We start from the raw sequence: 24,483 nt of genomic DNA on the forward strand, positions 1-24,483 counted from the left end.
GCCGCTGTTGTGTAGGGCGAAGTTTCCGTGTGCTAGTTGAAGATGCCTCTATGCCTGAATAGGGTGATCGTGTGCATAGCCAATAGACTGGCCATCTAGTTTCATGATTGAGAGCCCCCACACCCTTGTCACTCGGGCACTGTGGTAAATTAACCCCCACTCTTGAGATAGGATTAATTAGTTCACAGGTTAAACCACCACAGTTTAAATCACACGTAATCTGAAATGGATAGTCACTAAAGCGCGTAGACCTGAATTTGGATAGTTACCGGGGTTTGGACTGGATTTGACGTGTCCAGTAGCCTCTGAATAAAACCACAATACATACATATCATATTTTTTATTATTAAGAGTAAACATTAAATGTATCAATTCGATATAGGCATCAAGGTTATACAATAAATATACACTCCTTTTGTATTTTGAAATATATATTGTTAAAATAAGGCTGTCTATTGTACTTTAGTCCTACAGTTCATAAAGGCAGGGCATGCAACAGTGGGCATGCCAAAATTAAGCAAAAAAAGTATGTTGTATTATGCATGAGAACATATTTGTAAGGCATAACTTACTCTGCTTATTTGTACATTTGGAAACAGAGATGGTGTTAATGTACACTGAACAAAAATATAAATGCAACATATAAAGTGTTGGTCCCATGTTTCATAAGCTGACTTTTCCATATGCACAAAAATATTATTTCTCAAAAAAGGCCACTCTAAAATGTGCAGTTATATCACACAACACTATGCCACAAATGTGTCAAGTTTTGAATGAACGTGCAGTTGGGATGCTGACTTCAGGAATGTTCACCAGAGCTGTTGCCAGAGAATTGAATGTTAATTTCTCTACCACAAACTGCCCTCATGTCATTTTATAGAATTTGGCAGTGCGTCCATTATGCCTCAAAACCGGAGACCACGTGTATGGCATCATGTTGGTGAGAGGTTTTCTGATGTCAACGTTGTGAACAGAGTGCCCCATGGTGGCGGTGGGGTTATGGTATGAGCAGGTATAAGTTATGGACAATGAACACAATTGCATTTATCGATGGCAATTTGAATGCACAGAGATACCGTGACGAGATCCTGGGGCCATTTATCTGCCGCCATTACCTCATATTTCAGCATGATAATGCACTACCTCATGTCACAAGAATCTGTACACAATTCCTGGAAGCTGAAAATGTCCCAGTTCTTCCATGGACTGAATACTCGCCAGACATGTCACCAATTTAGCATGTGTGGGATGCTCTGGTTTGACGTGTACGACGGCATGTTCCAGTTCCCAACAATATCCAAGAACTTCACACAGCCATTAGAGGGGTGGGACAACTTTACACATGCCACAATCAAATGGCGGTCACACCAGATACTGACTGGTTTTCTGATCCTATCATCTTTTTTTAAGGTATCTGTGACCAGCAGATGCATATCTGTATTCCCAGTCACATGAAATCCATAGATTAGGGTCTAATGAATTTATTTAAATTGACTGATTTCTGTATATGAACTGTAACTCAGTAAAATTACATGTTGCGTTTTATATTTTTGTTCAGTATATAATTAACTGGTGGGACATATTGGCCTCCAGAGGGCAGTCATTGTACTGTAATAGTATCGTAATTAATGGTCATGTTCGAGAGCGTCAAAACCACAATGTATTATGGGTAAATTGTGATTGACTGATCAACAAATAATGAGCCGCTATTTACAATGCAAGGTGATTTGTAGAACAGTCAGTCGGCAGTCGCCTGCACTGCAATGTCGAACCAGCCCAATCAATGTCTTCAACACAGGAGGTTGGAGGCACCTTAATTGGGGAGGACGGGCTCGTGGTAATGGCTGGAGCAGAATGAGTGGAATGGTATCAAATACATCAAAACACATGGTTTGATGCCATTCCATTTGCTCTATTCAAGACATTATTATGAGCCATCTTCCCCTCAGCAGCCTCCACTGGTCTTCCATGTGTTGTGATGCAATGTGCTTTTAAATTAACTGTAAATCACCTTGCCCACAGTGGTATCCTTCAAGCTATTATTACAATCATACCTTTTAAATGAATTAATTTACCATTCAGTAGTAGCCTATGACATGTTTACCTACTGTGGATGTACAAATCTAATCTAACATTTTGAAAAACTACACAGGAGACTATTCTAATGAAATGTAGGCTGTCTGTCTAATGTGCAAGTGATGATGAGGACTAAGACTATTCATTAATCTTTACTTTGTATTCAGACATCTTTTGTGCTTGTTTGCAGGTGAGAGAAATAGTCTTTCCTTAAACAAACTCTAGGTGGCAACAGTGAATCAGAGACAGTTTATACTGTGGGTTGTATCTGGGACACACCCACATTTGGTTTGCTCTGATCTGTTACGAATGGGTTCGATGTATAGGTTAGGAAATGTTTATCCCAGAATTGCTACATCAAGAGCAATACAGTGACTGAAGGTTTGCCAGCGATTGAATAAGAAAACATGTTTCTTGTGCAGTGACAAAGTGCATTCCTAAACAGATCATTGACAGTCACTATTGATGCACTCGTAAAACAATATATAAAGTAGCCTACTCTGGACTGTTGCACCAACAGCAGTCCTATGCCTTTGACTACCTCTTTATGACATGAGGACATACAAGTAACTGCCAAAATAAAGGAAACACTTGAGTAAATGAGGGATGCAAAGTATATATATTGAAAGCAGGTTCATTCAACACAGGTGTGGTTCATGGGTTAATTAAGCAATTAAAACATCCCATCATGCTTAAGGTCATGTATACAAATGCCCAGTTGCCCATTACTTTGACTACCATGGCTAGAAGAGATATGTGCCTTTGAAAGAGGGGTCTCAAAGGAGCATAGGGGGTTTAAAGGGTGTGTGTGTGTGTCTCAGTCATCAGATCTCAACCCAATTGAACACTTATGGGAGATTCTGGAGCGGCGCCTGAGACAGCGTTATCCACCACCATCAACAAAAAAAAACAAATGATTGAATTTCTCGTGGAAGAATGGTGTTGCATCCCTCCAATAGTTGCAGACACATGTCAAATCGATGCCAAGGCTCATTGACACTGTTCTGGCGGCTCGTGGTGGCCCAACGCCCTATTAAGACACTGATGATGTTTCCCATATTTTGGCAGTTACCTGTAGTTAAAGGGTAAGTTATTGTACAGATATTTACTGTCAGATTAAGAACATTGTCTGCCATAAGAGCAGTGTACATTATAGATGTGTTAATGCTACATTTATGTACTGGTTAACGCTGACAAACGTATTCATATTTTCAGGAAGTATGTGCATTGTTATTTTTTCAATTTACTACATATTTTTCTTGTATCAGAATATGATATAACAGAACCCCAGTTATAAAATAATGTGTGAAGGGGACCACCTGTAAACATGGAGAAAGTATTCTCCCATTATATTACTATGAAAAGACAGATGAAACAGAATTAATAGAAGTGTAATGCCAATCAAACACCACAGATAGGCCTATTACATACAGTATTTAGTCATTGGAGTGACATGTTCATAAAAAGGTGTTGACAACTCCTGTAGTTGATCATCTTTGATGTTCAGGCGCAAAGTGTATCATGCGTGTGGTGTAAAGAGTTGCTGTGGTTACTTTCTCTGCCGGTGTTAAGTCCAATGCATAAGGTCTTATTTCAAAACATGTCCTTGGGGGAACTGGAAATGGTGTTTAGCAGTCTTTAAAAAGTCATGCTATTGATCTTACTGACTGAAATAGCCTCCAATTGTTTACAATATCTGTTCAATAAGTCAACATCTGTTTTTAAAGAGAGCTACAGTTGTCCCACTTGTTCAACACCCTTTTCCAGTTATACCTAATAAACCTAATTATTCATGAAGTCCATGGGAATCTAGGACCAATATTCCATTAGGTAAAATCATTGTCTTGTAACTTTACCAAACAAATACCTTAGGCCAGGGATGAGCAACGTTGATGGGGGTGGGGGCCACAACAAAGCCGAACTCATCATAGGGGGCAGCAGTGGCTCACTGGTCTGTGTACCCACATCCATACTCACACATGCAATCAGAGCCTTTTGAGGGCCATTAAGGGAAGTTTTACGTTTCAGAGTTAATTTTCTGCAATTCTATACATATTTGCCATGAGGCGGAGAAGATTTCTCAATTTTATAACTAATTTCATGCAATTCTACTAATTTTGTCATGGGGTGGAGTGAAAGGTTTGCAGTTTTTAATATGATGTGACTAACAACATCAATGGAGGCCCCCCAAAATCGGTAATTCAACCATGATTACTAAAAGTTTAGATAGTCCTGTGGCCAGCTAACTTACAATCACAGTTGTTTTTGCTGACATGGGCTAATTGAGTGACTGACATAACGAGAGAAACTGCTGATGCACAACCAAATTTCAAAATGTCACCTTGTGTATTCTACTAATCTAACTCAACAGTAAGTTGAGACCCTGACAGATCTTTTGTTTTAAGGCTTTGAAAATTGATCCGTGGGCCTACAAAAGGGGGGCCCGCCTGTTGCCCATCCTTCTCTTAGACCTTAAAAGGACAGCTCAGCTCCTTCCAATGTTAGTATGCTATCGACCGCTTCAGTTGGTTTTCGTTTTAACCTATGCATAAGACCGGGGTATGATAGCATATCCATTACAAACTAAGTACTGTCCATGGACATGGTGGTTTCAACACTTTTCAGGAAGCAAGACGCTCAAAAAATAATTAATAATATATAAATTATTTGATCATGTTAAAAACATAACAGCCCTAAAGCTCTATCACAAGTTAAATATCTAGTTCTACCCTATTGAGTGTTTCCAACATAGAAAATATACAGAATAGAAGACTGCAACTTTTGCTAGAAATTCAGTCAAGATTCTGAGATCAACCCCAGTCAGTTTACATTCAATTCTGGTTTAGACCAAAACAGTATTTTAGGCATGATACCAAAGTAGATGAATGCCAATGGGGGCATAATTGTCTTTACTCTGCAACAATAAACATCAAATATATGTCTTTATCTTATGAGTCGGGTGAGGTTTCTGGCATTCCTATTTTCCCCATTAGTTTCATTTGATCAGCTGTGGTCCAACAGACAGATGGCCCCAGTTCATTTGGTCGAGGTTGGAGGTATGCTGCACTTTGTAAATGAAAATTGAAGACACACCAGGTAAACACCTTTTGGAGTATAGATTTGTATAAGATATCTCCACACTACTGTCCATGCAGCTCCAACCTGCTTGGGCCAGAGAGGGTTTTAAAGGGTTGTGATGAATGATGTCATTATTGGCCAAATGGATTTAACGATGAACTATATTTACTGAGGTTCAGCATTCAATAGACAATCCATTTATTTGATCAGTTCCCTTTCCACGAATGTCTTCTGTAAGAAACAGTCAGGATGAAATAAGCAGAAGGTTCAATAGATGAACAAATGCCCTCCAAGTCCTATATTACGTCTACAGTGTCCGATTTCAGTATTAAACTGTTAATTTTCTCTTAAAGCCTGCATAAATCAGTCTCGTAACGCACCACGTCTTCGGATTCACAGGAGCCATTGGGACTCTCCTTACTCCCATTGCTCTCTGTTGGTTGAGCGATTTTGAGATGTGCCAGTTGGTTGAGCTGGTGCTTGTTGCAGACTGGGATCTTGTTAGCCTGCAGGCTCTTGGTGTGGCGTGAATACCAGTCCCGCTCAAACGTAGCCCTCACCTGTTCCACCAACGTTGAGTTCTTCTCTTTCACCCCCTCCGCCTGATTAATCACCAAGCCTGCTCCAGCGTTGAACGTAAACTCATTCCCCACCCAGTCAAAGTTGCCTGTGGGACAACAGACACCCGTCAAAACCGTTAATCAGAAATATAGATTCAAAGGTACTAGCCAAATAGTCAACCCACCTCACAAGCAAACTAAATCAATCCACCAACAAGTAGCTAGACCAATAATTGAATTTTTTTTTTTTTACATTTGAAAAATAGTTATTACTCATCTGAAATGAATGCAAGTGAACTCACCTATGTACACAGCACTGTCTGTCACCATGAATCTGTTATGGTTGATTCCCTGTAGCGTGCCATCTCTCTGCTCCCTGGGGCTGAAGAACTTCTGCACAAAATACACAAGGACTGGCTTAGCAGTAGTGATTAATGAATACATTTTACATGACCTACAGTAGGTTTGCAGGTACAGTAGAGATGACTACATTTTACATGACCTACAGTAGGTTTGCAGGTACAGTAGAGATGACTACATTTTACATGACCTACAGTAGGTTTGCAGGTACAGTAGAGATGACTACATTTTACATGACCTACAGTAGGTTTGCAGGTACAGTAGAGATGACTACATTTTACATGACCTACAGTAGGTTTGCAGGTACAGTAGAGATGACTACATTTTACATGACCTACAGTAGGTTTGCAGGTACAGTAGAGAGGACTACATTTTACATGACCTACAGTAGGTTTGCAGGTACAGTAGAGATGACTACATTTTACATGACCTACAGTAGGTTTGCAGGTACAGTAGAGATGACTACACTACATTTTACATGACCTACAGTAGGTTTGCAGGTACAGTAGAGATGACTACATTTTACATGACCTACAGTAGGTTTGCAGGTACAGTAGAGATGACTACATTTTACATGACCTACAGTAGGTTTGCAGGTACAGTAGAGATGACTACATTTTACATGACCTACAGTAGGTTTGCAGGTACAGTAGAGATGACTACATTTTACATGACCTACAGTAGGTTTGCAGGTACAGTAGAGATGACTACATTTTACATGACCTACAGTAGGTTTGCAGGTAGTAGATACAGAGAGATGACTACATTTTACATGACCTACAGTAGGTTTGCAGGTACAGTAGAGATGACTACATTTTACATGACCTACAGTAGGTTTGCAGGTACAGTAGAGATGACTACATTTTACATGACCTACAGTAGGTTTGCAGGTACAGTAGAGATGACTACATTTTACATGACCTACAGTAGGTTTGCTACAGTAGAGATGACTTTTTACATGACCTACAGTAGGTTTGCAGGTACAGTAGAGATGACTACATTTTACATGACCTACAGTAGGTTTGCAGGTACAGTAGAGATGACTACATTTTACATGACCTACAGTAGGTTTGCAGGTACAGTAGAGATGACTTTTTACATGACCTACAGTAGGTTTGCAGGTACAGTAGAGATGACTACATTTTACATGACCTACAGTAGGTTTGCAGGTACAGTAGAGATGACTACATTTTACATGACCTACAGTAGGTTTGCAGGTACAGTAGAGATGACTACATTTTACATGGCCTACAGTAGGTTTGCAGGTACAGTAGAGATGACTACATTTTACATGACCTAGTAGTTTGCAGGTACAGTAGAGATGACTACATTTTACATGACCTACAGTAGGTTTGCAGGTACAGTAGAGATGACTACATTTTACATGACCTACAGTAGGTTTGCAGGTACAGTAGAGATGACTACATTTTACATGACCTACAGTAGGTTTGCAGGTACAGTAGAGATGACTACATTTTACATGACCTACAGTAGGTTTGCAGGTACAGTAGAGATGACTACATTTTACATGACCTACAGTAGGTTTGCAGGTACAGTAGATGAATACATTTTACATGACATTTTACATGACCTACCTAGTAGGTTTGCAGGTACAGTAGAGATGAATACATTTTACATGACCTACAGTAGGTTTGCAGGTACAGTAGAGATGACTACATTTTACATGACCTACAGTAGGTTTGCAGGTACAGTAGAGATGAATACATTTTACATGACCTACAGTAGGTTTGCAGGTACAGTAGAGATGACTACATTTTACATGACCTACAGTAGGTTTGCAGGTACAGTAGAGATGAATACATTTTACATGACCTACAGTAGGTTTGCAGGTACAGTAGAGATTAATACATTTTACATGGCCTACAGTAGGTTTGCAGGTACAGTAGAGATGACTACATTTTACATGACCTACAGTAGGTTTGCAGGTACAGTAGAGATGACTACATTTTACATGACCTACAGTAGGTTTGCAGGTACAGTAGAGATGACTACATTTTACATGACCTACAGTAGGTTTGCAGGTACAGTAGAGATGAATACATTTTACATGACCTACAGTAGGTTTGCAGGTACAGTAGAGATGACTACATTTTACATGACCTACAGTAGGTTTGCAGGTACAGTAGAGATGAATACATTTTACATGACCTACAGTAGGTTTGCAGGTACAGTAGAGATGAATACATTTTACATGACCTACTGTAGGTTTGCAGGTACAGTAGAGATGAATACATTTTACATGACCTACAGTAGGTTTGCAGGTACAGTAGAGATGACTACATTTTACATGACCTACAGTAGGTTTGCAGGTACAGTAGAGATGACTACATTTTACATTACCTACTGTAGATATGATTAAATACAGTGCACTGCAAAAGTATTGGGATAGTGACACATTTTTTGTTTTGGCTCTGTACTACAGCACGTTTTGATTATTTTGTGGCCGGTAGAAAGGAATGTCAAATAATGTAGTGTTTTTTTGGAGTCACTTTTATTGTAAATAAGAATAGAACATGTTTTTGATCACTTCTACATTAATGTGGATGCTACCATGATTATGGATAGTCCTGAATAATGATGAGTGAAAAAGTTAGACGCACAAATATCATACCCCCCAAACATTTTTATCGTAATGGTGAGAGGTTAGCATGTCATGGTGGTATGATATTTGTGTGACTAACTTTCTCACTTATAGTTATTCATGATTAATTCAGGACTATCGGTATTCATGGTAGCATCCATATTAATGTAGAGATTTTTAGAACAGGGGCGCAACTTTCACTGGGGACAGGGGGGGGACATGCCCCCCCCCCACACATTCTGAAATCACATTTTTGTGCCACCTAGTTTTATAATTGAAATGTAATACAAAGGAAAGGGGGATACCTAGTCAGTTGTACAACTGAATGCCTTCAACTGAAATGTGTCTTCCACATTTAACCCAACCCCTCTGTATCAAATCAGGCGATGGTGTGCTTTAGGACCATGCGGATGCCTCTGAGCAGTCGGGTAGGCTGTTTGGAGTGTTTATCCGATAGGATAAAAAAATATATTCAGTACCAGTCAAAAGTTTGGACACACCTACTCATTCAAGGGTTTTTATTTTATTTTGACTATTTTCTACATTGTAGAATAATAGTGAAGACATCAACACTATGAAATAACACATATGGAATCATGTAGTAACCAAAGAAGTGTTAAACAAATCAAAATATATCTTTGACCTTGATGACACCTTTAAACACTCTTGGCATTCTCTCAACCAGCTTCACCTGGAATGCTTTTCCAACAGTCTTGAAGGACTTCCCACATAATATAATATAATATATAATATAATAATATATAATAATATAATATATATGCCATATGCTGAGCACTTGTTGGCTGCTTTTCCTTCCCTCTGCAGTCCAACTAATCCCAAACCATCTCAATTGGGTTGAGGTCAGGTGATTGTGGAGGCCAGGTCATCTGATGCAGCACTCCATCACTCTCCTTCTTGGTCAAATAGCCCTTACACAGCCTGGAGGTGTGTTGGGTCATTGTCCTTTTTTAAAGCCAAATGATAGTCCCAATAAGTGGAATCATGATGGCATGGCATATCGGTGTAGAATGCTGGCTGTTAGCAATGCTGGTTAAGTGTGCCTTGAATTCGAAATAAATCAGTGTCACCAGCAAAGCACCCCCACACCATCACACCTCTGCTTCACGGTGGGAACCACACATGCAGAGATCATCCGTTCACCTACTCTGCGTCTTACAAAGACACGGCGGTTGGACTCATCAGACCGAAGGACAGATTCGCACCGGTCTAATGTCCATTGCTCATGTTTCTTGGCCCAAGCAAGTCTCATCTTAGTGGTGTCCTTTACTATTGGTTTCTTTGCAGCAATGATGGCCTGATTCACACAGTCTCCTCTGAACAGTTGATGTTGAGATGTGTCTGTTACTTGAACTCTGAAGCATTCATTTGGGCTGCAATTTCTGAGGCTGGCAACTAATGAACTTATCTTCTGCAGCAGAGGTAAATCTGGGTCTTCCTTTCCTGGGGCGGTTCTCATGAGTGCTTGATGGTTTTTGCGACTGCACTTGAAGAAACTTTCAAAGTTCTTGACATTTTCCACCCTGACTGACATTCACGTCTTAAAGCAATGATGAACTTTAATTTATCATTTCTTATTTCAGCTGTTCTTACCATAATCAGATTTTATTTCTCACATGTGCCGAATACAACAGGTACAGTGAAATGCTTCCTTACAAGCTCTTAACCAACAATGCAGTTAAGAAAGAAAAAGAGAAAAAAAATAACAAAGTAACAAATAATTAAAGAGTAGCAATAAAATAACAATATGGACTTGGTCTTTTACCAAATAGGGCTATCTTCTGTATACCACCCCTAACTTCCACAAATTAACAACGCACACCTGTTAATTGAAATGCCTTCCAGGGTACTACCTCATGAAGCTGGTTGAGAGAATGCCAAGAGTGTGCAAATCTGTCATCAAGGCAAAGGGTAGCCACTTTAAAGAATCTCAAATATAAAATATATTTTGATTTCACTTTTTTGTGTCCCTCCCACTTCTAAAACCAAAGATGCTCTACCAAAACAAACAGCAAATCCCTCCAAGTTTTGTAGAGTCACAAGCTTTATGTAATCATTGCAAGTTAGGAATATGGTACCAAATACTAAACTTTTAACTACTTTAATACACATAAGTGAATTTGGGGGGGACTATGTACAAAAGGTCCTGTAATTTCTAAGCGGTTCACCTGATATGGATGAAAATGCCTTCTAATTAAAGCTTACAGTCTGCACTTTAACCTCAGTCATTGTATCATTCAAATCCAAAGTGGTGCTGTATAGATTAAACAAATAAAATAAAAATGTATAATTGTCCCAATACTTTTGTAGCTCACTGTAGGTATAATGAGCCTGGTAAAGTAGCTATGATGATTCTGTATAACATCAGTTTGTATCCAGGTAATGAGGATGTAGGCATATGGTGTCCACACTCACAGCCTCCATTGAACAGTTGGCCAGCTCCATGCACAGCGTCTTCAGGGACCACACAAAGTTAAAGGTCAGGGGATGCGTCTGCTCCCAGCAGCTTACTAGCAGACGCACTTCGATGTTCCTCAGGATCAAGGCCTCCCGAAGCATCCCGTCTATACGTGACCAGTATCTGCCAAGGTAGCAAAGAGTTACACACTAATCTGTTTGGTAATTACAGGTCATTATACACAGTTACATCCTATCGGTTTCGTCCTATCAGTTGTCATTGTATTGTATAAATGGGCGAACAATACAACACTAACAGGATCAACATATTGCTCACCTGTGAGAATTCCTGTTGGTGAGAGGCAGATAGTCTGTAATGGATATGTAGATGAACCTCTTGGCCCTTTGGATCACGTAGGATATGGCATCAAGGTCTCTGGTCCTGTCTTTAGGGCAGAAGACATCTGGAGAGCTCTGCCACAAGATAAGAGTAGAGAACGGAGGCCCTCATGTCAATGCCAAGGCTTTACAGATGCAATGAATCATTGTCATTGTTGTCGTCCTCATTATTGTTATCAAATCATCGTCATCATCACCACCACCACCACCACCTCTTAGAACATATCTTTGTCCATTAGTATTCCAACAGCATCGTTACCTTCTCTCTACTTGTCTCTAACTGATCCTGTCTCTGTTCTTTATTTCTTGATATATAATAATAATCTTCATTTAATTGGTATAGCTCTTTTCTCACACCCAAGGTGCAATAAAATAAAAATACATTTAAAAAAACACAGACCATAGAACACAGACAACAATCTAAGCTATATACAGGTCTGGATGACATGAGAACAGAATTAACAGAGGTCCTTGAAAGCTTTTCTGAACAGCACGGTCTTGAGCTGTGCCTTAAAGGAGGCCAGAGACTCTGCAGCCCTAATAATGTCTGGAAGTGTGTTCCTCAGCCACGGAGCCGCGCAGCCTAAAGCCCTGTCACCCATAGGATGTGTGTGATGAGAAAAATGACAGATCACAGTTCCATGCTATCAATACTTCTGATGATTAACGTTCACTCTGTTTTTCAGAAATGTTCATCGACTGGCCTAATTTACAACCAGACAAACGTATGTTTTCTGTTGGAAGCAATGCAATTTTTCATCCCGTTAGCGTACTTAAAACACCAGCTGATTAGTCATATCGAGCTGTATAAGACACAGCTTTTTTCACCCAACTGTCACCTCTCGTCAAAGTTCTTACTGTGGGAGGACATTGCAAATGTTTACATCATTTATATATCAGGACTAATGTAAAGGCTTTAACCAAGAAAACTCTTCAAATAGTATGCATAAATATTGGCAATTTATTATTGCTAGCAAGAAAAACCGCAAAGAATTCATAATCTCTGTAAAGTATTCATTAATTTAGTATAAAATGAGCTTGTTTCAGAATGATACAAATTACTACTGATACAGAATGCTAAAAAATCATTTCAAGGCCCTTGTTAAAAGGTCACATCGTCCAGACAAACTCCTGTCTTTATGCATGAAGCCATGTGAGAGAACGATTAGTTGTCACTCACAGAGACAAAGACTTCAGCCTTGGTGTTGTTGAAGAGAAGTGGAAGGTTCTCATCTTTGTTCCACAGGCCGCTCAGCCTTTTGGACCACATGGACGGTATAAAGTCCTTATACTGCAGCTGCCAGTAGAGGTTGAATACCCTGTGCAGGTCCAGTGCCAGGCAACTACAGTTGTAGATGATGATGCCCAATTCTTTCATCTGAGAGACAACAAAGCAACAGCACAGATGTTGTACGGTGTTAGCATGTGCCCCCAGGGACTCCACCCATACCAAATCCTTACTTCACACATCTCATCCTGCCTCCCCCTCCTCTCCTTCCATTCCCCCTTTTCCATTCCCTCTCCTCCCATCTCCTACTCCCCACACTTCAATTTCCCCTTCTCCCTCATGTCCTCTTTTTTTGTTTCCTCTCCACAGCCCAGTGCTCCTCTCCCTTCCAGCCCTGAATCCTCCCCATCGTCTTCTGGCCTCCTCTGGCCCTGGACGAGGCAGGTAGTCCTCCAGGACCTTCCAATCACCAAGCCTCTTCCATCCCTTCTCACTGCAGGGTTTCAAGTGATGCACTTCTCAAGCAAATGTTTATTTCAGTGATAAAGATAGACAGGCTAGGTACAGCGAATGGGGTCACACTTTAAATCAACCTTTTGTACTTTTTCAGCTTTGAGCAGCACCATGTTCCCTTTTTGTCCTCACTCAATTAATTCAGCATTGTCCTTTCTCGTACGCATGTGAAAACGGTGACGTTTTCTGCCAACTATAAAAAGTTGCATCTCTTTTATATTCAGGATGTTTGTGCAACCTAAGCAAATTAATGGATGCTGTTCTCCTAGTGTAAGTAGCAGTGTTTAAATAAATATTGATTGCAGAGTCATTGGACAAAAATCCCCAGAGCTGATGGTTGTACACAATACCCTCAAAGTGCCTGCAATATCAAAATATCAAAATGAAAACAGGTTTTGTGTACACAGTAGATTGGTTTAAGTGTTTACGTAATCAAGGTATGGAACATATTAGTCAGTATGAGGAGCACTCATAGGTGGACTGGTCTCATTGAATGGAGAATAAATGTTACAGAAATATACACAGGTGGCCTCCCGAGTGGTGCAGTGGTCTGAGGCACTGCATCGCAGTGCCACTAGAGATTCTGGGTTCGAGTCCAGGCGCTGTCGCACACCCAAGGGGCGGTGCACAATTGGCCCAGCATCATCCGGGTTAGGGGAGGGTTTGGCCAGCAGGGATGTCCTTGTCCCATCGCACACCATCGACTCCCGTGGCGGGCCGGGCACAGTGCACGCTGACACGGTCGCCGGGTGTATGGTGTTTCCTCCAACACATAACTTCCTGGTTAAGTAGGCCTTGTGTCAAGAAGCAGTGTGGCTTGGTTGGGTTTCAGAGGACGCACGGCTCTCGACTGTCGCCTCACCTGAGTCCGTCCGGGAGTTGCAGCGATGAGACAAGACTAACTACCAATTGGATACCACACAATTGGGGAGAAAAAGGGGTAAAAAAATATATATATATACACAGGTAGGTAATATAATGGATTGAATATACTAAGATACCGTGGACAGTGATCGCCAGTCCATGGTGGCGCTGCCGATGTAGATGTGCTTCCTGTCCACCACCCAGAAAGAAGAGTGCAGAAAGCCTTTGGTCAGGGCTGTCATGTTAATGTAGTGTACCTCACCTACACAGGTAGGAAAAGACAGAATCGACAGAGATAGAAATCAGTGCTGTGAAAAAGTATTTGCACCCTTTCTGATTCTCCATTTTTGCAGATTTTTGATGCAGAATGTTATTGCAACACCAGGGTTGTGGGTTCAATTCCCACGGGGGACCAGTATGAAAAAAGTACGAAAATGCAGTCGCTCTGGATAAGAGTGTCTGCTAAATGACGTAAATGTAATCAGATCTTCAACCTAATATTAGATAAAGGGAACCTGAGTTCACAAATAACCCCAAAAATGTATACTTATTTTATTTATTTAATTAACAATGTTATGCAACACCCAATTCCACTGTGTTAAAAAGTAATTGCTCCCTTACACTCAATAACTGGCCGCGCCAACTTGAACTGCAATGACTGCAACCAAATGCTTCCTATAGTTGTTGATCAGTCTCTAACATCGCTGTGGAGGAATTCTGGTCCACTCTTGCATGCAGAACTGCTTAAACTCAGTGACATTTGTGGGCTGCTCATTTCAAGTCCTGCCACAACATCTCAATTGGGATTAGGTCTCGACTTTGATCAGACCATTCCAGGAACTGATAATATTTAGTATCAAAATATCCAAAAGTAGAGAAAATTTGAATGGTGGCAAATACTTTTTCACAGCAATGGGGTTAACCCTATTGGTGCATTGTGTAAGGGTGTGTGCCCTTTAAGTCGCTTCCCTGACACACCGTTCACTACCCAGTATTTTCTATAAAATGGCAATATACTGTATACGGAATGTAAATGTCACTGTAGCTCTGGTCTTGTGGTTGACAACATGACTCACTGTGACGAGACAGGCTCTTCAGCTCTGAAGAGTTGATCATTCCACTGGCTATCTTCAAAATGATTCCCTTCTTCTTCAGCCCCTGCAGTCTTTGCAGCAAAGCCTGACCCTGTAACCAAGAACACAATCAATTGGATCACCATAGGTCAGGGGTAGGCAACTAAATTCATCCGCGGGCTGATTTGTCAAAGCAGGTGGTCCGGGGCCGAAACGTACTTATAATAATTTGTTCACTGCAAAATGACCACAAGTAAGCTCAAAAATATATTGCATTTGAAACTAACAATCATTTCATACCTAGATTACATTGAGACACAATCATACACTACCTGACCAAAGGTATGTGGACACCTGCTCGTCAAATATCTCATTCCAAAATCATGGGCATTAATATGGAGTTGGTCTCCCCTTTACTGCTATAACAGCCTCCATTCTTCTGGGATGGCTTTCCACTAGATGTTGGAACATTGCCTCAGGGACATGCTTCCATTTAGGCACAAGCATTAGTGAGGTCGGGCACTGATGTTGGGCGATTAGGCCTGGCTCGCAGTTGGCGTTCCAATTCATCCCAAAGGTGTTCGATGGGGTCAGGGCTTTGTGCAGGCCAGTCAAGATCTTCCACACCGATCTCGACAAACCATTTCTGTATGGACCTCGCTTTGTGCACGGGGGCATTGTCATGCTGAAACAGTAGGGCCTTCCCAAAACTGTTGCCAAAGTTGGAAGCACAGAATCGTCTAGAATGTCATTAAGATTTCACTTCACTGGAACTAAGGGGCCTAGCTTGAACCATGAACAACAGCCCCAGACCATTATTCCTCCTCCACCAAACCTGGCACTATGGGGCAGGTAGCGTTCTCCTGGCATCAGTGTAAACGTGTCAGTCAGACTGCCAGATGGTGAAGCATGATTCATCACTACAGAGAACGCTTTTCCACTGCTCCAGAGTCCAATGGCAGCGAGCTTTACGCCACTGCAGCCGAGGCTTGCCATTGCGCATGGTGATCTTAGACTTATATGCGGCTGCTCGGTAATGGAAACCCATTTCATGAAGCTCCCGACGAACAGTTATTGTACGGTTGTTGCTTCCAGAAGAGGTTTGGAACCCGGTAGTGAGTGTTGCAACCGAGGACAAACGTTTTTTACGCGCTACGCACCTCAGCACTAGGCAGTCCCGTCCGGTGAACTCATGTGGCATACCACTTCATGACTGAGCCGTTGTTGCTCCTAGACATTTCTTCACAGTCGACCGGGACAGCTCTAGCAGGGCAGTCACTGAGCTCTTCAGTAAGGCCATTCTACTGCCAATGTTTGTCTATGGCGATTGCATGGCTGAGTGTTTGAATTTATACACCTGTCAGCAACGGGTGTGGCTGAAATAGCCAAATCCAATCATTTGAAGGGGTGTCCACATACTTTTGTATATATAGTGTATCTATTTTTATTTTGTGGGAATAATTGAACAGATTTCCTAAATATTTTTTGTGATTGTGATTTTAAAATGTATATTTTTAACCAATAACCAAAAATGCATTTCATTTAAATGTATTTTTTTACATTGGGCTAGGCTCCAACAATTATAATTGTGTAGGCCAGAGGGCCCCCAAGTGCAATTTCTCTCCAGTTAAACTGCCAAGGGCCATTAGGCCTAATGAAGTAAATGGCAGTGGGTAGATACAGGGTTTGTCCAAACCTCAACGCTGCCATTATAGCCAAACCCCTGTGTAACCTTAGCCTCGGTGTAAGCAGGAGTGTTTTTTTGGGGGGGGGTGTCTACTGGTGTGCCAACACAATAGATGGTCTTGGCTTTGGCTGCAAACTAATAATGGCACATTCTGGCAGAAAGTGGCCATACCCAGTCTGCATAAGTCTATAAAGACAATGTGTGAGCGATGGATAAGACTGGATTTAAGGCTGATCTTTGAAGCAACAAGAAGTCACAGCAGCTGGAATAAGGTGAACAAGATATGTATACATACTCCCTGGATACAGCTGTTTCTTATTTCTTGTTTTCTTTATTATATACTTTTTTAAATGATTATTTAGACTATTTTATTAATAAGTGCACTGTTGGGTAGAGCTCACAGTTAAGCATTTCACGGTGCTTTTACAATACAACTTAAGCTATTTGTATTCTTGGTGGAAGAACAGTAATGAGCATCTTATACAATAAATTTGGATTTGTTGACAAGAAAAAGACCATAAGTAAAACTGCCACGTAAAGTAAGTGTTATGGCTAGGTAAGATAAACAGTAATGCCTTATTTGGCCTAGGGGTGCTACCTGTTTGGTTGTTGTGCTTACCTGCCTAGAAGATTGTAGGAATCTGGATTCATAGTCCGGGGGGTTCAGGTTCCATTGAGGTGACACAATCTCCACAGAGTGACCAGCCACTGCCAGGTCCAACAGGCTGTGCAGCCCAGCAGAGAGGGGGAAGTGGGACGTAGCATTCTCAGAGAAGGTGACATCTTCTGGAATATTCTCCACAAGCACTACCCTGTGATTGAAAATGAGTGGGAAAAAAACCTAATTTAATGACACATGGCTGTTTTTCAGCCTTGTAATTGAAAAGACCTAGAAGCCAGATAAGTTTAATTAGGGAACTGTTATTTTAATAGAGTAATTTACAGCACAGAGACAATTATGTCTGTCTGCATTAGCCACAGAATCATCTGTAACTTGTGCAGCTGCCTTGGGATGTTGTAAAACGAGGTCATATGCATTGACGTTCACCTATGATTACCTACTACACTATATTTTAGAAAATTATCCATCTAGACATTATTATCACCGAGATCGGTTGTAGGGGTGAATAGAAGAGTGGCTGGACTGCCTTCTAACAGGAACACCGTGGCAGAACTCTAATGGAACTGTAGCACATTTTCCAGGGCATCATTTAGAATCATTATCTATGCATCCGGCTGCTTTCAAGTAATGTAATAGAAATCAAAGATGAAAAGTTTTAAAAGGCTTCTAAACCCAGCCAGTGAAGTCTCAACACCAATAGTCAATCATCAAGCCTGGGTTCAAATAGTACTTGTTTTCTTTGAAATACTTCAAGTAATTTTTTAATTTTATTTAGCTAGGCAAGTCAATTAAGAACAAATTCCTATTTTCAATGACTGCCTAGGAACAGTGGGTTAAGTGCCTGTTCAGGGGCAGAACGACAGATTTGTACCTTGTCAGCTCGGGGATTTGAACATGAAACCTTTCGGTTACCAGTCCAACACTCTAACCACTAGGCTACCCTGCCGCCCCAATAATAGGTTGAGTTTGCTTGGAAGGTCAGGGTTGGCATTTTTTGGGGATTATGCCATTGGTTCCACTGCATCAGGCAGTCTCAATTACACACAGTTAAAGAATTTAAAATAATTTGAACCCAAGTTTTAGTTTTTTTCTTTACCCCACCAAATTGGCACTCCAGCAGGAAATCTCTACTTTGCCTCGCTCTCCAAGGCCAACATTAGTAAGGTCTTTAGATCAGGTTTAACACTCGCAAGGCCAGTATTCCAGGGAGTATTCTCAGAGCATGCACAGATTCACTGTCATTTTCAGCCTCTCCTTTGAAAGGCTGGTTATGGCACATATCAACACCATCATCCCAGACACCTTAGATCCACTCCAATTTGCATACCGCCCCAACAGATCCATAGACGATGCAATCTCAATTGTACTCCACACTGCCCTCACCCACCTATACTGTATAAGAGGAATACCTACAGTTGAAGTTGGAAGTTTACATACACTTAGGTTGGAGTCATTAAAAAAACTTGTTTTTCAACCACTACACAAATTTCTTGTTAACAAACTATAGTTTTGGCAAGTCTGTTTGTGCATCTACTTTGTGCATGACAAGAAATTTTTACAACAATTATTTACATACAGATTATTTCACTTATGAATGTTCACTATATCATTATTTCAGTGGGACAGAAGTTTACATACACTAAGTTGACTGTGCCTTTTAAACAGCGTGGAAAACTCGAGAAAATGATGTCATGGCTTTAGAAGCTTCTGATAGGCTAATTGACATCATTCAAGTCAATTGGAGGTGTACCTGTGGATGTATTTCAAGGCCTACCTTCAAACTCAGTGCCTCTTTGCTTGACATCATGGGAAAATCTAAAGAAATCAGCCAAGACCTCAGAAGAAAAATTGTAGACCTCCACAAGTCTGGTTCATCCTTGGGAGCAATTTCCAAACGCCTGAAGGTACCCTGTTTATCTGTACAAACAATAGTATGCAAGTGTAAACACCACGGGACCACGCATCCATCATACCGCTCAGGAAGGAGATGCGTTCTGACGCCTAGAGAGGAACATACTTTGGTGCGAAAAGTGCAAGAGCAGAGAGGCCTACAAACCTGACTCGGTTACACCAGCTCTGTCAGGAGGAATGTGCCAAAATTCACCCAACTTATTGTGGGAAGCTTGTGGAAGGCTACCTGAAATGTTTGACCCAAGTTTAAAATTGTTTAAGGCAATGCTACCAAATACTAATTGAGTGTATGCAAATTTCTGACCCACTAGGAATGTGATGAAAGAAATAAAAACTGAGAAATAATTCTCTACTATTATTCTGAAATTTCACATTCTTAAAATAAAAGTGTTGATCCTAACTGACCTAAGACAGGGAATTTTAACCAGGATTAAATGTCAGGAATTGTGAAAAACTGAGTTTAAATATATTTGGCTAAGGTGTATGTAAACTTCAACTGTATGTGAGAATGCGGTTCATTGACTACAGCTCAGCGTTCAACATGATTGTCCCCTCCAAGCTTTTACATTTACATTTACATTTAAGTCATTTAGCAGACGCTCTTATCCAGAGTGACTTCTTCACCAATGTCATGATGTTGGCCTCGGGGTACGTTTACGACAGTCATAAATACTTCTTCCCCCTTTTTCCTCTCTCTACCCTACTGATGTTACATTTGCAAACACCTTGGTTAACAGAGATTCTGGGAACATCAGAAGGTGGGGGGAAATTAACTATATTGAATGAACTATATATACTATATTCTTAATTAATATGTCAGTTCGGTTGTCATCTGTGAACTAGGCCCGACGAAGTGGCCCGCCCACATGAAGAGACATAGGTTGTAAACTATGAAACACACCCCTTTTCTCCCTTTCTATATAAAGCCTTGACGACAATATAACCTCCTGTTCCGAGGATGTGAGGATGACGGTCCGATGTCCGAATGGTTCAGATAATAACTACAGAACGAAGCCAACATCAGCGTGAGCTTTGGTTGCGAATGGTACGAACTTTGAACTCTTATTCACTATAGAAGTGATACCTCCTAGCCGTTGAGTTAGCAACAGCAGCTGCAAACAAGGGTTAGGAAGGAACAGACAGGGTATCCCGTCTATCACACAACGACGTTACTGCAACGTATTCAATTGACCACCAGGGACATTCTTCAAAGGACTCGGTTTGGCAACACGGCCTTCCATCTATCACCAACCTACCGAAGCGTAGCTCAGAGTAAATATTTATTGCATTTTCCTTTTCCAAATGGGCGGTAGTTCAGAATGCATAAGATACTGTATTTACGATAGCACAGTGTCGCCCTTTGTTCCTCAGTCTTCCCGCTCTTTCACTCAAACCCAGCCCCTTTTCTTTTGTGTAACAAGCTGTCATATCTGTTCCGCCCGCTAGGGACGTTTGTCTCTCCATGAATGTATCCAGGTCTAAGTGAAACATATATCAGTGACTTAGGCTGTCATAGCAACCTGACAACAAACACAGATCCGACCTAACGAACACAGATGTACGTCAAACTGTGTGCTGGTCCATAAGGACATCAAAGCTAATTGATCATAAGTAATTGAATTAAATCTTCTAAAGAACTGTGTTACATCTGCCAAGAATGTGTTCTATTTCAATTTCATAGACACACCACGCAGTACATTTCTGTACATTGCAAATTCAGTTGCTCTCCTTAATGTTTCAAACCCCATTCTAGCCCAGCAGGAGTGCTGAATATAAGGTAAACATATTGGAATTAGTGTGTCAGCCTGAGTGCTTTAGACACACTGCATGCTTTTATCAAACCCGAATGGCTCTGAAGGATGGGTTTCCTCCTACGTTTAGCCATTGGATAAAGGAAGTCATGCAACATCAAGCCAGAGAAAATGTGCTACTCCATTAGCGGATCTGCACTCTCTCTCTCCCCTCAGGTCAGTTAGGATCACCACTTTGAACGCACCAAAGTACGTTCTTCTCTAGGCGACAGAACGCGTCTCCTTCTTGAGCGGTATGACGGCTGCGTGGTCCCATGGTGCTTATACTTGCGTACTATTGTTTGTACAGATGAACGTGGTACCTTCAGGCATTTGTAAATTGGTCCCAAGGATGAGCCAGACTTGTGGAAGTCTACAATTTTTCTTCTGAGGTCTCGGCTGATTTTCCCATGATGTCAAGCAAAGAGGCACTGAGGTTGAAGGGAGGCCTTGAAATACATCCACAGGTACATCTCCAATTGACTCAAATGATGTCAATTAGCCTATCAGAAGCTTCTAAAGCCATGATATAATTTTCTGCAATTTTCATGATTGTGATTACACACAGGTGGATTGTATTTATCATCATTAGTCATTTAGGTCAACATTGGATCATTCAGAGATCCTCACTGAACTTCTGGAGAGAGTTTGCTGCACTGAAAGTAAAGGGGCTGAATAATCTTCACTAAAAAATACAGTTTTATATCTTTATGGTTGAAGCCTGAAATGTGGCAAAAGGTCGCAAAGTTCAAGGGGGCCGAATACTTTCGCAAGGCACTGTATATATAAAAAACATTTGGAGGAAAACACAGTTAATTACATAAAACGGTAATAGGGCAAGTCAAGTGAGATGTTGAGCAGACATTCAGTTCCTGGCCCCGGTTGAGTCAGCAAGCAGACAAAATACCATCAGTGCTGCAAAACCAAATTGACCGGTGGCGTACCAGAAAACATGACTGGGTGACTAACCACTTGAAATCAGGTCATGACGTTGGAGAAAAGGAATATGGTAAAGGACACTAAGGTGTTCATATGTTCCGTAAGTAAAGCACTACATATCCCAAAGAGAATGGTAGTTAAACAAATGTGTTTGTGAAATGAACTTGGATTGATTTAGGATCAGGAAAGTATGGTAGATTATTCTGTAAGCTTTAAATCTCTAAAACATGAATAGACAAAATGCAATAACACACAAACAGGCAAACTCTGGAAATAGCATGCAAGATTCAGAGACTGATAAAGTGAACAGTCACTCCATGCATTATTTACCATTAGAATTAGAAACACAAAAGTGGGGAAGACCAGGGAAGAAGAACACGTCATCTTAATGAGAAAAAACAACAACCCATTTCACTCAATAAATAATGCACGGGGATTATGTATGCCTCTAACAGCAAGCAGGTCTCTGTAAAGTGAGGAGAGCATTTGTTTCAGCACTAAGGCATGTCAAATGGTGGAAACTATTTTGATAGTAGCAGCCAAGGCTCTTGTGAATGTGAATGAGACCCATGGTAGATGACGAGATAGATATGCCTGGAATTGATCAGTGTTTTCATGTATTCTTTATGACATCGCAATAGGAATAGGCAAATTCACATATAGTACGATGACGTAAGTCATAAAAAAAGTATTATTATGCATTATTGTAATGTCATTACAAATGTCTGAAATATTGCTGTTGTCCATCTTTTCTTACACTTTAAATCCCCGCCCCCATTGCCCCACAGGAGGCCTTATGCCGCTTGCCAGGCCAAATTTGTTCTTAATGGACTTGCCTGGTAAAATAAAAGGTCAAATAAAAAATAAAATTGCTGAGAATACTCAAATACAGATACAGATACAGTACCAGTCAAACGTTTGGACACACCTACTCCTACCACACCTACTACTTGACTGGCCTTCATGTCTTATAGTAATGATGGATTGTCATTTCTCTTTGCTTATTTGAGCTGTTCTTGCCATAATATGGACTTGGTCTTTTACCAAATAGGGATATCTTCAGTATACCACACCTATCTTGTCACAACACAACTGACTGGCTCAAATGCATTAAGGAAAGAAATTACACAAATGAACTTTTAACAAGGCACACCTGTTAATTGAAATGCATTCCAGGTGACTACCTCATGAAGCTGGTTGAGAGAATACCAATAGTGTGCAAAGCTGTCATCAAGACAAAGGTGGCTACTTTGAAGAATCTCAAAGATTTGTTTAACACTTTCTTGGTTACTACATGATTCCATATGTGTTATTTCATAGTTTTGATGTCTTCACTATTATTCTACAATGTAGAAACAAATAAAAATAAAAGAAAAAGACTTGAATGAGTAAGTGTGTCCAAACTTTTGACTGGTACTGTATATATATGAGGATAAATTCCAGAAATAAAATGTAAGAATCTCACTGCCTGGGCCTGAGACTGGATTTAGTATGCAGTGGCGAAGACAATCCATTAATTCAGACTCCAGATGCTGGCAGAACTTTGAGCCTGTTTGGTTACTGTATAGAATATGACCCAGGTAGAGTGTCTTGGATGCTACTGACTGAAGGTCTGTCAGAAATAGTAAACAGTCATCATTCCTTTATAGGGCACTGGGTGAATACTGACTGCACTGGTAATTAGTAGCCAAAAACACATGTTTGACAAACTGTTCTTATGCCCCTTGATTCATTATACAGTTTAGGTGACATTAAAACAAACATTTGATGGGGACTTCCATGTATAAAGTCTTGTACAAAGTAAATAAACAGTCTAGTTCTCCTACTGCATTATCAGGAGCAGTGGATTCCAAAGATAGATTTTAATCTAAGGTCTACCAGTAAATGAGACCACTAACCCTTTTCTAGGTCCATCACCATCCAGAAACTACATTATTTAGTTTCTAGTCTGCCACTACACAGCCTTGGATCAATATGTACCTCGTCAACAGACATTCAATACCATCTGTTAGACAAGTGCAGCAATGCACAATATGATCGCATCTAATTGGCTACAGGAATCTTTGGATTAACCTAAAGTTGTGAGGTAGAATATCATTGCAATAATGCATTAGTTGATGTTAGATACTAATAGCTTAATACACCTTGTATTGCAGTTGCACAGTTTGACAGGAAATAGGAGCTCAAACAGTATACCAGAGCCTACAAGTTAAAACATCTGCCGCTGTGCCCTTGAGCAAGCATACCACACTGCATCCCACTGCTGGCTTGCCTCTGAAGCTAAGCAGGATTGGTCCTGGTCAGTCTCTGAATGGGAGACCAGATACTGCTGGAAGTGGTGTAGGAAGCACTCTTTCCTCTGGTCT

General features: G+C 40.7%; 1 protein-coding gene across 1 annotated transcript in view; it reads right to left on the reverse strand.

Moving 5' to 3' along the window:
* Positions 1-2,921: 2,921 nt before the first annotated feature.
* Positions 2,922-24,483, reverse strand: part of LOC124040733 (inactive phospholipase D5-like) — a 48,870-nt gene continuing 27,308 nt past the window's right edge. The window contains exons 3-10 of the mRNA XM_046357820.1: positions 17,475-17,667; positions 15,172-15,280; positions 14,233-14,357; positions 12,671-12,868; positions 11,429-11,565; positions 11,110-11,275; positions 6,017-6,107; positions 2,922-5,821 (exon numbers count right to left, since the gene is read on the reverse strand). Of these exons, the coding sequence (XP_046213776.1) occupies positions 5,502-5,821; positions 6,017-6,107; positions 11,110-11,275; positions 11,429-11,565; positions 12,671-12,868; positions 14,233-14,357; positions 15,172-15,280; positions 17,475-17,667 (1,339 nt within the window). The 3' untranslated portion in view covers positions 2,922-5,501. The remainder of the gene's footprint in view (positions 5,822-6,016; positions 6,108-11,109; positions 11,276-11,428; positions 11,566-12,670; positions 12,869-14,232; positions 14,358-15,171; positions 15,281-17,474; positions 17,668-24,483) is intronic.

The sequence above is a fragment of the Oncorhynchus gorbuscha genome, linkage group LG08 (genome assembly GCF_021184085.1).
Source record: "Oncorhynchus gorbuscha isolate QuinsamMale2020 ecotype Even-year linkage group LG08, OgorEven_v1.0, whole genome shotgun sequence".
Lineage (NCBI taxonomy): Eukaryota > Metazoa > Chordata > Actinopteri > Salmoniformes > Salmonidae > Oncorhynchus > Oncorhynchus gorbuscha.